We start from the raw sequence: 18477 nt of genomic DNA on the forward strand, positions 1-18477 counted from the left end.
TTTCCCCATGGTTTCAACCATCATTATGACAGGTATTTGGGCTTTCACAAATAATTCCGGTCAGAATGTGGGTTTCCTGGTGATATTGAAAGCTGCAAGTGACTTTGATCTTTAGTGATCCTTTTAGTTAAGGATTAGGGTCCAGGTATAGACCTACTTTTCTGTCCAAGAAATGCAAACCAAAGATAGGACAATTTTGATATTTAAAGGTTACTTTCATATACATTTTTTTCAGTGTTTTGGAAGGGCATATTTCCAGATCAACATTGTTCAACAGATTTTCAATCTCTAATTCTTAGGGGAGGACAATCAGTTTATTTTGGTAACCAAGACTAAGCATGTTATTTAGTAGTACTGTAGACCCTTGAGCAACATAGGTTTGAACTCCATGGGTCTTTACTTTCTCTCTCTCTCTCTTTTTTTTTGGATACAGTACTTCAAACGTATTTTCTCTTATGATTTTCTTAACATTTTCTTTCCTCTAGCTTACTTTATTGTACAAATACAGTATATAACATATACAAAATATGTGTTAATCAGCTGTTATCTGTAAGGCTTCTGGTCAACACTAGGCTATTAGGGTTAACTTTTGGGAGAGGCAAAAGTTATACATAGGTTTTTATACAGAGAATCGATGTCTTTAACGCCCCCTCCTTGTTCAAAGGTCAATTGTATTTGGAAATTGCTAAATTCAATAAACTACATATGTATAATTTTCTTCCCTTACAGAGCAGCGTTGGTGAAATGTCATCAAATTCGACTTCTCTTGCACTAGTAAGACCAACCTCTTCTACTGGGTCAACTAAGAGCAATACTGATAAGAGTCTTTCAGTCATCAGCCTCTCTCGGGATATCTTAATTAATTCCCCACACATGATAACCATGCAGAAGCGAATACTGGTAAACCTCAGGATCGTGGAATACAAGCTGGCTGAATTGGAACATTTCCTAGTTATCAAGGGCTTAAATGGTGCATTAGTTAACTGGAAATCTGACAGGCTTAGAGAATGTCATAACAGTGAAGGCAATCATTAAAGGCACTTTGAGTGAATTCATTTGATTATACGTGTTTATACCAAATGAATTGTTGAAAAGGGGGGAGGGGATGCCAAGTCAGGTACAAAATCCAGACATTTATCAATTTGCTTTTACTGACATTTAAAGAATCGATTACATATTTTATATAATTACACATTTATATATTTTATATATATATATATATACAAGTTTGACAAGTTTATAAACATGTATAAACATATATGTGTGTGTGTATATATATATATATGTTTTACTGGGGAAGGAATGAAAGTACAGTAGAGAAAGAAACAGTTCCTAAGTTTTGCATTAAAAAATAAGCTACAGCAAAAAGAATATAGTTGAGATATGGTGATTTCCATTTCACTCACACGTGAAAAATAGTTTTGGTGTACAACACAATATTGCAGATGTCTTTTTGCATTCAAGTAAATGGGATTTGATGGAACTCTATTATACAGAATACTCTCTTACCACTGTCAAATCTGTAATAAGAGCTATCATTGAGCACCCTAAAATATGCCAGGCACTGTTAAGATCTGGCCTTAGACACTTACGAAGATAGTCACACAAACTCTTCACTCTTTGTAGTCAACTCTTGAAGGGGTTTTCTTCCCCATCACCCTCTCCTCTACCAATTTGATAGAAATGTGCCTAAATCTTCCCTGAATTACAAGAATCACCTATAGAAAAGGGCATACCTTTTTCTATTGGGTGGAAAATTGACACCCCAGATAGCACCAAAATAGAATGATAGAATGCGTGTAATGTAATATGGGTTAAAATGAAGAAAAAGTGTTTCTTAACTCTAGTCAGTCATCTATTTCAAATATTTTATAAAATCCAGTGTAACCGAGGAATTAACAATCTGTTGAAGTTCACTAATGGCATTTGACTTACCCTCAGAATCCTCAGAATATCTAACACACAGGTTCATTTTATATATGTGTACATAGCTCACTGAGGTGGTTCCATTATAGGCCCGTTTACCTACCTTTGTGCCCCTTCTCCCCAAAATAAATTACCAGTATAAATTAAATACAAATACATTAATCCCTTACTCCTTTAATCTTTGATCAAAGGGAAGAGGAAAAGAAATTTAAAAGGTATCAGAAATTAAGGTTTATTCCTCACTTGCTGAGGACAAAAAGCCAGAAGTAGTAGTATATGTGGTTCTTAAACATTTTTGAGTCACAGATCTCTTTGGTATTCTTATGAAAACTCAAGACTCTCTCCCTAGAAAAATGCATGTACACATTCACATGGAAAAATATTGTGTATAATGTTGGTTTCATATGTTCTCTGAAGCCCAGGATAAGAGCCTTAAGAACAGCTGAGAAGTTTCTTACATATTTAGGCACTGTTCACTATCCTAGGCTCTGATGTTTAAACCAGTGGTCAATAATATCAACATATAAGCCTATTAATGACACGTTTTCATTATCTTTTTTAAATGAAACTGGGACATAGGATTTTGTAATTTGCCTTCTCTCATACTTGACAAGTTTGACAAGTTTATCTCCTTTAAGTGTGTCAATAAATTATCACCTGTAAGTAGAAACTTACTCAAATAAGACAAAAATCATTTTACCTGATCTATTAATGATATATTACCATCGTAAGATCTTAGATTTGATTGAAAGTCATCTCCTCATTAGTATTTTGTCCCATGTTCTATTTGGAAATCTAGATTTCAGAGAGCACAATTAACAACTCTTAATTTTGTGAAACAGTAGAAATTAGGTGGGAGACATATTCTTCCAAGTATAACCTAAGGAAGACATTATTTGGGGCAAGAAGTACTCAAAGCTCCAGGATTCCATTTGCTAGATTTATCATTTACTGGCCATAGAATTCTTATTTTCCTGTCTTGTTTCACTATTTGTAAGTAAAGAACAATAACCACTAAGTTCACATAGAAAAAGCAAAATTTTAGATATATTTGGATCAAAAGTATTAAACTACAGTGCTCATATATACAGTACATCTTTTCATCTATTGTATAGCATTTCTAGTTAAATGAGGCCTTCAATTTAAACACTTTTTTGTGTGAAGGTTTTTTTTAAATATACTGGTTTATTTTCCCCAGCTTTATGGAAAAGAAAGATTGTATACTAAGAAAATATAAGCAAATTGTATTTTAAAACTTATATAATAGAAAATATAACAATTTTCTAAATAACTGGCTCAAAATAAAGTATTCGGTATGTTAGAAAAATAAGGTAATATTTACAAAAGTGTTACTATGACACAGAGACAGCTATATGTGTGTTATACAGATAGATAATCTAAAAAATATAATAATCACATTGTTAAATATTAGTAGATTCACATTATATTACATTCTTAATAAATGGGGGGGAAAGCTTACACTATCTTGAGCATAGTATATACATTTTTCTACTAAGTTAACATAAAAATAAATAAAATTTTCCTCTGTTCTAAAATAATCACATTGTATGACCAAATATTTTTAAAAATTGGATTTCATTCTGGTTTTCTGCTGCCACTAACTGTAGGTATTTCATGGTCAGTCTCTTTTTTAGGATCTACCATATCTTTATATCTCTCCCCACGATGTCGTTCCAGGTATGGACCCCAGTTAGAAGCTGGTCTGCAGCAGTTTACAATGCGCTAAAAAGAAAAAAAAACTTGTTTCAGACCATAAGTGTTATAATCTGTAAACAAGCAAATACCAAACCATATTATTAAGTTTCTTTGCTAACCAAAATGAAATAGGAACCATAGAAACGTTAAAAAAAAAAGAAGTGTTCATCAGAATTTTTAATAGAGTATACTAAAAAAAAAGATACCCAAATTTAACCGTAACAAGAATTACATGAACTACGAAACCAGAATAACTGATGAATATGTAAATTATTTTAAAAGAAAGTGTATGAGCCTTTAAACAACGGAATCAATCCACATATTTTCACTGAATTGTCTGACATTTCTGTCCTGCCCCTAGAGGGAGGGTTAGGTGAGGATTTAAACAAGTGTATACTTGGGAGGTTTCAAGAACCAAACTAAGGGAGCTCCAGGGTCAAACCATTGATCAGGGTGGGCTTGGGAAATTATCTAAAAATTTGACTCCTGAGAATTTATCCTCGTCATTGTCCTAGTGAGATGTCATAATCAACTCCATCTGCCTACACCTCCATGCAAGAAGGGTCACTTGGGGTCTAGACTGGGTTTGAAATAATTTACCAGTTTTTTTCCAGTCTAAACACAATGAGCACATGTATCATAACCAGACAATGTATTTGAAGATTATAGATATAAAGCAAAATGTTCATTTGCTTTGCACCATCCTCAGGGACAACTCAGTACAAGTATAAATATAACTTCTACATGCTAAGCACTCTCATAGTGCCTGAGGATGTAGCAGCAAGCAACGTAAGACTCTCCCTGAAGGAGTTTAGAGGCTAGTATGAGACACGCAAATAGATACGTGGCATAAAGCTATGCTATGCACATGGTAATGAGATGATTATACCAGGTGTAGAAGTTGCCTAAAGGTTCATAATCCCATATTACCACCATATGAGTAATCTTCACTTTGATAAGGGCTTTCTATAAGGTATAAATAATATAAATGTGCTTACTTGAAAGATATTTCCTTCAGCTTGAATTATTTTTATGACGGCCATAATTGGAATCCAAATAATGCAGAAAATAATCATACACCAGCCTAGAGCAACTCCCCAGTCAGGGTATAGAATTTTGGCATACTCGGGCCTATGAAATTTCACCAGTGACCAGATCAAAATTGCCTGTGAAAGTAAAATATGAAGAGACAATGCTGAAGATTAGACTTTGTTGCCCTAATGATTTCAATTGCACTAATGATTAAGAATTTAATCCCATTCCTTAGAAATAGTCTATCAAAAGCAATTAAAATGGAGATATAGTCAAGCAACTAAGATAATCCAGTAACTAGCCAGAAGATAATACTAAATGAACTGATCTAAATAACTTGCATTTGGCTTTGAAAAGATTCTTCCAAAATGAGCACCTCCATATATTTATAAAAGATAGAAATACTGGTCCAACATGTTTTTCAATAAACTACTTTACCATGAAATATTTCAGATTGAAAATAAAATAATATCTGAACAATTTGCACAAATGAACTTTTAACTTTCACTTATAACAGTATGGTTTTATTCTATGCTATAAGCTAGCCAGCATATAAATTCAAGGAAAACATAAAGTACCCTTTAGTGAAAATGCTTTGCTCCTTGCTTAGCAGATGTTTCTATTATTTCCCACTGCACAGAGCACCCCTTACTCCACACCCAAAACACAGACACACTCACACGCTACTGGTGCATATTTGCTAAAGCACACTTCACTTCCAGCCTCTCTTTGAGAGAAAAACAAACTCACTGGGTAAAACAGTGAAATCTGAATCTTAACAAGGAAAAAATTTGTAAGCCAAGGCAAAAAACAAACAAACAAACAAAAGGTCTCTTTAAAAAAACCTACTAGTTGGGCGCCTGGGTGGCTCAGTGGGTTAAAGCCTCTGCCTTAGGCTCAGGTCATGATCTCAGTCCTGGGATGGAGCCCCACATCAGGCGCTCTGCTCAGCAGGGAGCCTGCTCCCCCCTCCCCCCACTCTGCCTGCCTCTCTGCCTACTTGTGATCTCTGTCTGTCAAATAAATAATAAAATCTTTTAAAAAGAAACCTACTAGACATGTTGCAGCATTAAAACTAATTATTTAGAAATCTGTAAAGCAAACAAAAGAAAGTAAACAAGAACCAGAGTCATCTAGTAGTTTCTCTAAATTATTAACTGTCTAGGTTTTACTAAAAGTGAGGAAATGGAATGTAAGAATTTTTATCAAATAGATATTCGAGTTTAATTTTAAAATAGATTAATCCTACTTAATTACAGTAATTTAGATGTATTTCCCAGTTACCATAATTTTTTACATAGCTACAAGAGAATGGATGAGGGATGCTGGAGTACCTATGACTTCACATCCTTTTATACAAAATAGATGATAATGTATACCATTTAATATTTAATGCTTTTACATTTGAAATTAAATCCAGTTGTCAAAGCTATATAGTCAATAAAAACTAGCTGGCTAAAACATCTAGTGAGAGCTTCTTAATTGATAAAGGGTTTATTTTATTATGGGGAATTGTCAGAAGAGGAAAACAATCTTTAATACCACTGTCTAAATCATTTAGTTAGAATATGGAGCATCCAAAATATTTTAATTCAGTACATCCAGTCCCAAACTTCTCCCTGCTTGAAGCTGACCTTAAAAAATATGAGAAAAAATAAACTTAACACCCTCTAAAACAACAATAATACTTCAGGTGTGAAGCAAATTCTGGATCAAATTATTTAATGTCCTTTCCTGGGAAAAGCTCTGAGGCATGGAGACAATGAGAACCAAAACACATCCTCTGTGAAGCTTTGTGACTCCCACGCCTCCACCATTGCAGTAATTCTCCATCCTATTAAGTGTTTATTTTATTATTGACTGCCCTGAAGTGTTATTTAACGACATCATGTCTATATGCCGGGTCTCTCTTTCCCTCAGTTCATAAATAGCACCAACTGTTGAATTTAACATAAACTATTGCCTCTGTTGAAAGGGGTGAGTTTCTTTTAGTAATTTCAGATAGCAAATCCCTCCCATAAGGAAAAAAAATAATGCATTAAAATGTGAGTGTTTCTTAGCAATTAGTATATTTATTTATTAAGATTTATTTTATTTATTTATTTATTTGACAGACAGAGATCACAAGTCAGCAAGGGGCAGGCAGAGAGGAGGAAGCAGGCTCCCCGCAGAGCAGAGAGCCCAATTCGAGGCTCGATCCCAGAACCCTGGGATCATTACCTGAGCTGAAGGCAGTGGCTTAATCCACTGAGCCACCCAGGTGCTCCGCAGTTAGTATATTTAGATCACAGGCCTTGAAGATTTAGATCACTGGGCCTTAGCAGAGAACTTAGGAACATTGCAGATAACTCAGCATACTTTTTAGGGAACGGCAGACAAATTATTTATTTTTATTTATTCTACTGATAATTTTTATTTATTTATTTAAAGATTTTATTTAATATTTGACAGAGAGAAATCACAAGTAGTTGGAGAGGCAGGCAGAGAGAGAGAGAGGGAAGCAGGCTCCCTGTGGAGCAGAGAGCCCGATGCGGGACTCGATCCCAGGACCCCGAGATCACGACCTGAGCCGAAGGCAGCGGCTTAACCCACTGAGCCACCCAGGCACCCCTCTACTAATAATTTTTAAGTACGTAAGACCTTTAAGTCTATAGGAGCCTGTTCATTTTCTCAAATTGTAAGTGTTTAAACCTAGAGCCTCAAAGACAATACTGCAAAGGCGCTTTAACTGAGGCAACTTGCAGTCATAAAGCAAAAGTTGGAAGTCGTTAATTTATGATACTAGTTTGCCTTATTGTCTTCAATTTGAATTATTCAAGTTTATCTTAGAAATGTTCAAATATATACATATCATTGGTACCAAATTCATGACATACTAATACTTACAATCAGAAGAAGAGGTGTAATGACAAACCAGCAGGCTCTCCACCATAGCCAGAATATCCACCTTTTTGCTCCAATCATCATTTCGATATCTTCAATAAATCTGTTCCCGCCTTAGACCAAAAAAAAAAAAAAAAAAAAAAGTGTATTCAGTTCTTGCTCATGTTTTCCTCCATTAATCATTGTGGCCCCAAATTATCTTTCTGTCTAAACATTTTCTTATACTATAGCAATGAAGTACACACCTTTAACTACATTTTATTCCTAATCAATTTTTCCAGTAATATTCTACTTTACGACTTTAGTAAACATAATAAAAATAATCACACTAAATTATTTTAATAAGATGTGTAGATAATTCTGTAGTTACTATGTACCATAAATCCAGATGATCCCTATTATTTCCAGTATAGCCGCAATCAAAATGCCCCATCCAGCACAGAAGTGGTCAATCAGATGCACCCAGTAAATTCCAGCCTACAAAAAAAAAAAAAAAATTACATCTAAGTATATTTTTAATTATTTTTATGACTGATGAAGTCTTTATATCAAATCTATTCATTTGACCTTAACATGTGCTTCTTGGTTTCACCTGTGCTAAGATGTGAAAAAGGAGTATTTTCAAACGTAAACACAAATGTGGCTTTAAATATCAAAAAGGATGCACCTTTCATCCTATACTGAGTCACTGGGGAAAAAAGCATTGAGAATAGTTGGTCAAAATGATATGCAGTGTCTGTGTGCTGTGTGGTAGTTGCCAAAAAATACAGTATGTGTTTAAAGTCTATAACTTTAATTGTAATTGGGGAATTGTCCATTATTGGGTCTCCTGCCCTCTTCATAGTATACTTAGCTATCGAAATGTACTGCAATGGGGAAAAACTCTGGGCTAAAAATCAGAAAATCCTGAGCGGAGTCAGACTTGGACTTGTCTCTAACATCCTGTTGAGCGTTTGTTTTCCTCATTTAGATTATTAAGTACATTGCAACTAATGATTTGTCTATGAAAAAATACTGTAGTAATACCTGAGTTACACAGACGAGACCAAGGAGAAACAAAACCAAGCAGCAACCCAAAGTTATAGGAACTCTCATTTTCTTCATCACTTTGGGAAATAAATCTTGAATTGTTGTCGTAATTGTTTCTTCAGAAGGGGAAAAAAAATGACATGTCATAGGTCAACTCATTTGCCAGTAATTTTAATCAAATAATTCAACTTCTATTAATCAAATTTACAAATATATGCTGAAAATATACTCTGGGTCCTATTCCTTTTGTTTGTTTGTTTGTTTTCCCCTAAATGAAGTGCTTTCTGTATTTATTTTTAAGTTTTATTTTATTTAAATTCAATTAACTAGTCTCAGAGGTAGAGTTCAGTGATTCATCAGTTGCCTATCACACCCAGTGCCTACCCCTTGCTTTTAAAAATCCATAGGGTTCTCTCTCTTGGCAGTCACCAGTTGTTGGTTCAGATAAAAACCAAATGCTGCTCTCTTTCTTTGTTGTTTTTAGTCTGCTTTACAAGGTTTTGATAATAACTACAAGGTAACAGATCCCTGAGGGCTGATGTAGTTTGAAAGAGGATTATGGGAAAGGAAGAATTCTAGGAGAACTTTTTAAAAAGGTGAATATTTGAATAAATGGCATGGAAACAGAAAGGCCTTCTAGGTTTAAGAAATAAATATGTTCATGAAACAAAGTACTGACTGAAAACAGAAGGATGCGGGGGTGAGAGGATTAAGATACAAGCTGAAATTTCCAAGGCTTTGAAAGTCAACTGGAGGAGCCCAGACTTTATACTGTATCTTAGTCAATTATTAAAGTGTGTTATGTAAGACTGATCTGATGAATAATGTTTTGGAACGTCTAGGTGTGTACCATGGGGGAAATTCCCTATATGTACATAGAGCCACGTGCAAAAATAATCATTGCAGTAGCATGTTTCATTTGTCAGAATTGGAAATGACCCAAATGCCCATCATTATGGCAAAAGACTATGAATTAGCTCAATCTATATGAGTATTATATCAACACAGATTCACAATACATGTAAAAAAGGGTCAGAATGATACATGTGTTATGAAACTTCACATTTATGTGACAACATTTATATGTTATTTATGGATACATATATAACAGATACGGACATGGACTGGATAACACACATAAGCCATGGTGACAGTTGCTTCTAGGAAGGAAGAAATGTGAATCGTATTAGGGAGAGAAACAGAGGGGACTTCAATTTCATTTCTGAGGCAAATATAAAATATTAATAAGTGTTTCTTTGTGGTAACTACTGCATGAGTGCTTTGTACTTTTCGGTATTTAAAATCGAGTTAAAAAGAATTTTCAGATTCTAAGAGTAAAAGCTAATGGGGACAACAAGGGTAAGAAAAGGATGTTTTTAAGTAGAGGAAACACAAGTAAAATAGAAGAGGGATATGGTAACACTGGGAGCATTACTTACCAATGGATGCAAACTGAGAGTCGAGACCCAAAGTCAAAAGCATGAAGAAAAATAATATGGACCAAAATGGCCCCCCTGGGAGTTGGGCTAGAGCTTCTGGATAAGCAATGAACGCCAAATCAAAACCTAAGAAAAATGTATGACACTTCACTTAAATTAGTTGCCAAAAAGCTCACACATTTGAACATTTTCAAAATAAGATACTAGAAAAATTACATTTTAATTTGGCAACACAATCCATGAGACACATTCTCGGGCAACTATTTCACTCGCACTTTTTAAAATATTTGACTTGATTGTTCAACGAAGTGATAATGTGAGCATGTGATGTGAATTAAGCTAGTGAGATGAATTTTGTAAATGGTACATTGCTCACATAAGAAATCTTAACTATTTCAATGATTTTGTTTCACCTATTTCATTTTTTTTAGAGACTCATAAAGAGTAACAACTGTCTTAAACTCCAGAAACCTAAATTAAGCCTAGAAATTTTAAGAGAATCACATTATCAAGAAAGCTCTACTTACGGAACTACCTTTTTAGTCTTCAGCTGTCTCTCCAAATGTTCACCCAGAATCACTAGCCGTAGTGCCATTTTAATTCATATATGGACACTTGCAAAATGGTGTATAACAAAACTAGAGGTGGAATCTTATTTTCTATTTCATGCACATTATTGTTAGAGGTGTTTTAATTCTTTTTTCAATCATATTATGTGATACTTTGTTTTTTTAAGTATTTTAAGTTTCTCCAGACTCCCAGAGGACTGACCTAGGAGTCAGAAGAATGACCTTCAGTCTAGGCTCTGTCACTTCCAATGATTTAATCTGTAAGACATGCTGGACACGAATTTATGTAGTCCTAACATTCTGCCATCAAATGATCCTGCCCATGAAAAAAATTTAATGAGGGATTCCTACCACCAAGAGCACGAGAATTCTTTTCCTAAGAATCTTAGCCAGAAAATTAAGCATCCCTAGCTAATGTCTTTAAAGTCAGGAAGTTCATTATTCAGATTCCTTTAAAGCTGAACACAGCTGGACATTCAAGTTTACCTGGGTTTCTATCTATATGATATTAATGTGTTTTAAAAATTCAGACCCAAGGTTGCACTTGTACATGGGGGAATACACACACACACACTCACATATATGCTCTTGTGCTGTCATAGATATATGAATACACACACGTATATACATACATACATACATTAAATGAAAACACATGTAAATGGATCCATGATGCCTGACACTTGTACAGTAAGCAATTCATATTAAGGACTACACAAAATTCAGAAAATTATCTTCTTAAACAATTGTTCCCTAATAGAGCCCTGCTTTCTCCAACCATCTAAAAATTATTACATCATTAAAGTAATCAAATTATATAAGAGGACATGAGAAAGAAAATGCAACACCCTAAACCTTGCTTGAGTGCTTTAAGTAAATTGCCACAAGTTATATAAGTGTTTCTTAAATGAGCTACACGAAATTAATCAAAGTTATTAATGTATAGCACCACATACCTGATTTTACGACTTGAGAGACTTCCTTTCCAGATATATGAGCCATGTGTCCCAATATAGAAAAAATAGCAAATCCAGCGAACACACTAGTGAGGCAGTTTGTCAAACAAACTACAATAGCATCTGAGAAGCAGTTGTTATTGAACTTATTATAAGATGATAGAGCAACTAAGCCACCCCAAGCCACTGAAAGGGAGTAAAATATTTGAGTGGCAGCATCCTTCCAAACCTATAAGAGAAGATAATTTCATCTTTAAAAACATACACTTTAAATTTTTTACTTCTACAAAAGACTTCATATATACAAATGAATAAATACAAATAACAATGAAATAAGCACCAAAAAACCAAACCCACTGCTCAGCTTAAAAAATGACATGTTCCCAGTCTTTGGAAGCCCCCCAGCGCCCCCTTATGATCAGATAGATCACCCTTCCCCCTCCAGTGCTAACCGCTATCCTGACTCTTGAGTTTTTCATTTCCTCCTTTTCCTTTAGATTTTTACCCTAGAAACATGTAAACCCAAAACAATATGGTATTTAGCTTTTCATAATCTGGAGTTGATAGAAAAGTTTTCTTCATGCATGTAAACCTATATACCTTGCCTCTTTTCATTCAGTATTGTATGAGCATTACTCGTTTTCAGTTTGAACTGTATGAAATTTCAATTTTGTGTCAAAACTGAAAAATATAGACAAATTCACGTGGTTTAGCTAAATATATGTAGTTTGGGACATGTTTTTTTCACTGCCGTGTTGCCCCACTGTATATACCACAGATCATCCTCTATCCTGCTGAGGAACATTGAGGTGGCTCAATATTCTGCTATTAAAAATAATGTAGCTGTAAGTATTCCCGTATGTGTCTCCTCATACCGAGCTGAGGAACTGTGATGATGTCGAAGAGTATACGCATCTTCTCTTTCATGAAATATTGCCACATTATTCTATTGCTTTGGACCCTCACCAGCTAGGTGTGAGAGCTCCCATTCCTTCACATGCTTGCCAATATTAGTCAGAATTAACATTTTCCAGTCTGGTGGCTGTCAAATGAGAGTTTTCATTACCCTAATTACTTACAAGGTTTAGTATGTTTTAATGTCTTTCTATTCCACAGGTTTTTTTTTTTTTTCTTTGTAAAATTCCTGCTCACGTCTTTTGCCGATTTTTTGTTTGGGTTATTTGTCTTCTTTAATCTCTAGAAATTCTTTACTCATGCTGGGTTCTAATCCTTTGTCTGTTATATATGTTATTGTTCCTCCTAATTTGTGGCTTACTCTTTTTGCCTCTTAACATTGTGACCTTTGATGAGCCAAAGATTTTATCGTTGTTTTAATGTAACTAAAGGTGCCCATCTTTGCTTTAATGTATTGTCCTTGATTTCTCTGACTTAAAAAGACATCTTTAGCCAAAGATCATAGATACTTTCCTACATTTTCTTCTAAAATATTTAAAGCTTTGTTCATATTATCCTCAATTAACCTGAAAAAATGACACAGACATATTAAAGTGGAAAGCCCAATTCATTTTCTTTTCTAAATGGAGTATCAGTTGTCTAAGGATAATTGATACTACCAATTACATCACTTGGATGTCAGTTATCTGAAGTAGATAGTCCATCTTTTCCCCATTGATCTGCATTGCCACCTCTGCCACATAGCAAGTTCCAAATGTTCATGAATCTATTTGAGACTACTGTTCCACTGGCCTATAAGTCTATATGCTAACACCACATTATTTTAATTCCTATAGCATTATAATATTATTTCATATCTGGTAGGACAAGTCTTCCTTCGTCAGAAACCCCTTTTTTTTCCTTTTTCTCTTTCACGTAAATTTTACAATCCATTCTCGAGATCTAAGGAAAACTGTGCTGTCAATCTGATTAAAATTCTATTGACTCTTCATACCAATTTAGAGATGAGAGATACATATTCATTCTTAACAAGGACAATACTAGGTAATTTTTGAAGAATGATGATATATTTAGATCACTAGTTCCCTCATCATGTTTGTTGGATTAGAGCCTCACGGAGCCAGGCCTCAACTCCTTAAGTGGCCTCTCCCTCACTCCATCTAATCCGAGCCTTTTACTAGTCAGCCTCTTACAGTTTACCCCTCCTGTATCTTTGCCTAAAGGACAATAATCTTAGAAATGAATCTAAGCAAATCCATATTAACAGTGAAATTCTGTTGATATAACAATACGAAAGAGAAAACCTAATTGTGTAGATTTCAAATATATTGCCAAAGATTTGGGCAAAAGTGTTATTTTTTTGTTTGTTTTTTAGTCCATTGAAAAACAGGACTGCTCAGTGAAGAGCAGGCAATATAACATGGCGACAAAGAGCTCTAACTCTGGAGTCAAAAAGAATGACTTACTCTCCTTGACTTCAATTTATCTAACATTTTTAAGCCTGTTTGTTCTTCTGTGAAATGGAGATGATGAAGATGATGATAGTGATGATAAAAGTGTACTAAGAATGATGTGATAATTGAATAAGATAGCATATGTAAAGCAATTAGCATGTTCAATGGTAGCTATTATTATGGAAAATGATCATAAAATGATACTCAATTTCTTTTACGGAAATTAAAAACTATAATTTCCCCCTGGAAAGGTATGTAATCTATTTCCAATTTCAATAGAAATATAAGTTGTGAGAGAGTAAAATTTACTAGGTCTTCAGAATACAGCTTGATATTAGATTATTATTACATTATAATTGCTTTATACTGGCAGGCAACCAGTAGAAAGCAAAGTGGATGGATGGATGGATGGATGGACAGGAAGAAGAAATAGATAGATGTAATTTCACTTATAACAAAATCATTACAAAGAAAATGCTCTTGTTTCTTAGGCACATATTAAGAGATGAACAACATGCTTATGTTGATCTCTCAGCTGCTTTTACTTGATACATTTTGTATTCATATGTGAGTTAGGGGGAGCTGGAAATTGATGTAGCAGGTCTGGGTTCTATCAAAATGCTGCTGCAGACCAAGATGTGTACCTAGGTAGCAAATAAAGTGAAGCAAAATTCCAAACATAGTTCTAATCTCCATATCTATCAATCTCATAGCTATATACAAAATTACTAATTTAGAGATTAGAAAATCTTAATTCAAGATGCACAAACTGGATGTGTAAACTTAACTACACGTGAATCTGGGTGTCAGTGTCATCACTGTAAAATGAAGGCATTAGTGAAATAATCACTGAAGACCAGAAGACACTTCTTACTATAAATTTGTATGATTCTCTGCTCTCCTAAAGATTGTAACAAAGTTCAGATAGCCAAAGAAAAGGAAAAAGTATATATTTATGATCCCATGCTCAGAATATGGATTGTGAGAAATTAAAAAAGATATAGGAAAAAATTCTCATTATCAGCAAACCCAAAGAAGGAATGGGGAAGTACTGTATCAGGGTGAAGAGGAGGGAGGATTAAATTGTATGTTTCCAAGGGAACTTTAGGTTTAGGTCTGATATTTTAAAGGTAACAGAGACATTGAAATAGACCAATTTAAAATAATCGTATAAAGTTTTCAGGAACTACAAAGCTCAGGTGATCTGAGGCTTGGAATAGTCACTTAAAGACTATCAAAGGGGCATTTCACCTGTGCCCAAAGTTAAGAAGTTTAAATAAAATGGAGGTCCACTTCTGGGGAAAATGTTGCATTAATAATAGTAGGGCATAATATAATAGCAATGATTGAAATCACCGTGTGCTCATATTTATATAATAGTATATCATTTTGTAAGTGCATTAATTAATATTTTATCTTGTTTAACAACCTAACAGAGAGAAGATGATGAATCCCAGCTTCCATTTTATTTGTTTCTTATTCATCATGGAAAATGGTCTTCGAGTTGGGAAGATATTAACAAACAAGGTTAAAAGATGTGAGGCCCAAGATAAATGAAGAAATAAACAAATGGCCTGTGGACACATCAAACTACACTAATCTCCAAGACTAAAATAATAAAAGTTCATAGTCTAAAATAATTTAAGTCTGTTGTGGTTAATTACTGAGTGAAAATTATTTGGGTATAGGAAACCAATTTTTTGAAAAGAAGTTTTCAAAAAAAAAAAAAATGTAAAGGCTGGATTGCCATGACTAAAAACTGATTACCAGAAAAATTCTACAACAAATAATTAAATATCCAGATTCTGGGGTGCCTGGGTAGCTTAGTGGCTTAAGCCTTGGACTCTTGACTTTGGTCAGGTCATGATCTCAGGGTCATAAGATCGAGCCCAGGGTCAGGCTTCATGCTGAATGTGGAATCAGCTTGAGGTTCTCTTACTCCGCTCCTCCCCCTACATGATCTCTCTCTAAATAAATAAAATCTTAAAAAAAAATAAATATCCAGATTGTAAATATTTAGAAAAAGGCAAATTGCTGGAAATTAGCACCAGTTCCTCAAAGAATCAATATCCATTTTGGATAGCACTGCTAGTTAGGAAAATAATAGTAACATAGTGTTCCTTGACTTTAGCGTAAGACCTGGTGTTTTAGTTGGCCAGAAGCATAATGTGTGCCAAGAATGTGATGGGATTACTGACAGAGTGAAACCATTCTTGGGCTGTGCGAATAGAACCATCCTATATAGAGTACACTGAATCTATGTGGTCTCTGCAGTCAAAAGTGTAAAAGATTTTATGTATCTCTAATACACACAGCCATTACCTGGTGATAGACTAAAGTTACAAGAGGGTTACCCAATTCATATTCACGGCAAGTAACAGTTTCATTTATGGAATGCTTCATTCATTTCAAAGTTGTGGTTTAACTTCCTAACCCATTAAGGACACTTTGATCTTAACTTGGGGATATTAACTTTGGAAGACAATGAAAATATGTCTTAGACCATTAGGCTTTCACCTATAATCTTGAGATCTCTTGAGTTTATCCAAGAAGTCTCACTATACTAGTCATCAACTTGTAGGTCGGTGTCCCAACGTGAAAGGTGCTTTGTCAGATTAACACGCCTCAAATGCTTTTGGTCAAATAGAATCAGTTATATGAATAATATGACTTTTAAAACCTTACTGCTAAAAATGATTATCTCACTTCTAAAAGGAAAGCACTAGTGTCATGTTAAATAGCTCCATGGGACTTCCTGTGGACAGAAACACCAATACATTTAACTGCATTATTCCTTTGCCAACGACAACATGATGACACTCATATGCAACCAAAGATTTTCAGTGTTGGATTTTAAGGTTTACCTCCTCAGATCATTTGAAATCCAAATGAAGTCTTACCTCGGCTTCCCTAAGTTTTGTAAAATTTGACTGTGCTCCAATATAGTAAGAAATGCCTTTCGATGCACCCTCCAGAGTCGCCCCCCGGATTAGAAGGATGAGCAGGACAACATAGGGGAAAATGGCTGTGAAATATACCACCTACAAAGAAAAACAACCAGAGGTGAGTAAGTTAAACTTGTAAGGCCCATTATATAATTGTATATGAACAAAGTCATTAACCAGTTAACATTAGTAGAATAAAGTATTAAAGATTTCATAGGTTCTTGATAAACCTGGCGATACCATTACCCAAACTGGCATCATTTTCTCTTTCTCTTCTCCCCACTCTCTGATGATCCCTTTTCAAAACACTCTGATGTATGAAGCAGTATTTCCTGAGTTCACGTTGTAAATACACAGTACATCAGCCATGGTAACTGGGAATTGAGGTAGAGTGCTTTCCTAAATGTGTCTTTATAAATGTCTGAAGGGACTGAATATCACTTCTTGGTAAATTACTGCATTGAGGTGGGAAGGGAAATGATTTTATACCTGCGATAGTTAGTATATATTCAGTCCCCAAGGAGGAGGAACATAATCTCCTAGTAGATGTCCAAATCCCATGAACGTTGATTAAAGTGAATACCGAACACTTAGAGCAACCATTAAGACAGTTTGATAACACACATTGCAGTGTACTTGGATCCTGGATAACCCACGGTTCCAGATGAGCAGATTGCCCTTGAGGCCGGCTTTTCATTAATGTGGACAATTTCTTTGATCCATAGATGTCCTATGTTTGATAATATGCCCAAGGAGACAATTTAAAGTCATCCAGAGATCAATAAAAATTAATCACCTAGGCAAATGGCCTTTAATGGATTATTTCAATATTAACGTCAAAAAGGAACCACAGGTTTCAAAAATGTGCAACTGAAACATTATTTTGGAAAGTTTCCACTGACTTTGTGAGGCCCACTATATTTCTTTGATCTAAACAGAGTGTCTCCATAATTCAGCATTAACTGAACGCGCTAGATATTATATCCAGAATACAAAGATAGCAGCCACAGTTACTCCTGCCTTTCATCTTTAAGGGGACTTCAGTCTAGTAGTTACCCATAAATACTCATTTTCTGGGTAGCGTACAACTGTTCTCAGAGAAAATTTCATGTTGTTCCCTGAAATTGCCATGATTCTCTCAGGAAAGTTTAAAAAATAAAGCAATAAAGGGGGAAAACAGGTTTTCCAGAAGAGGACTTTTCACTGAAAAGAGGGTTCTGAGTCAATTCTGGCCAGCTTAAAGAGAATGACTGCATATTTGAATTTTTTTCCTCTCTCTCATTGAAGGAATCCTGACACTAAACCTATATAACGAGAATCTAGACTTCAAACCAAACACTGCAATATATAATTCCATCCAAGATTTTTATTTGTATAATAGGTGACACAATTTTAAACTAGGTACTCGAGCCTCTGAATGCTGTATTAGTAGCGGGGACCAACTTACAGAAGTACAGCTGACTCCTGAACAACACAGGCTTGAACTGTGTGGGTCCACGTAGACGAGGATTTTTTTTCTTCAGTAAATACAGTCCTGTAAATGTGTGTTCTATGATTTTCTTCATAACATTGCCTTTTCTCTAGCTTACTTTCTTATAAGAATAAGGCAGATT

General features: G+C 34.7%; 1 protein-coding gene across 1 annotated transcript in view; it reads right to left on the bottom strand.

Annotated features, from left to right (window-relative positions):
- Positions 1 to 1276: 1276 nt before the first annotated feature.
- The window catches only part of SLC6A14 (solute carrier family 6 member 14), a 26308-nt gene continuing 9107 nt past the window's right edge, over positions 1277 to 18477 (bottom strand). The window contains exons 7-14 of the mRNA XM_059385485.1: positions 16820 to 16960; positions 11551 to 11779; positions 10026 to 10151; positions 8584 to 8702; positions 7935 to 8034; positions 7561 to 7670; positions 4641 to 4808; positions 1277 to 3669 (exon numbers count right to left, since the gene is read on the bottom strand). Of these exons, the coding sequence (XP_059241468.1) occupies positions 3523 to 3669; positions 4641 to 4808; positions 7561 to 7670; positions 7935 to 8034; positions 8584 to 8702; positions 10026 to 10151; positions 11551 to 11779; positions 16820 to 16960 (1140 nt within the window). The 3' untranslated portion in view covers positions 1277 to 3522. The remainder of the gene's footprint in view (positions 3670 to 4640; positions 4809 to 7560; positions 7671 to 7934; positions 8035 to 8583; positions 8703 to 10025; positions 10152 to 11550; positions 11780 to 16819; positions 16961 to 18477) is intronic.

Source organism: Mustela nigripes, chromosome X, assembly GCF_022355385.1.
Source record: "Mustela nigripes isolate SB6536 chromosome X, MUSNIG.SB6536, whole genome shotgun sequence".
NCBI classification, from domain to species: domain Eukaryota; kingdom Metazoa; phylum Chordata; class Mammalia; order Carnivora; family Mustelidae; genus Mustela; species Mustela nigripes.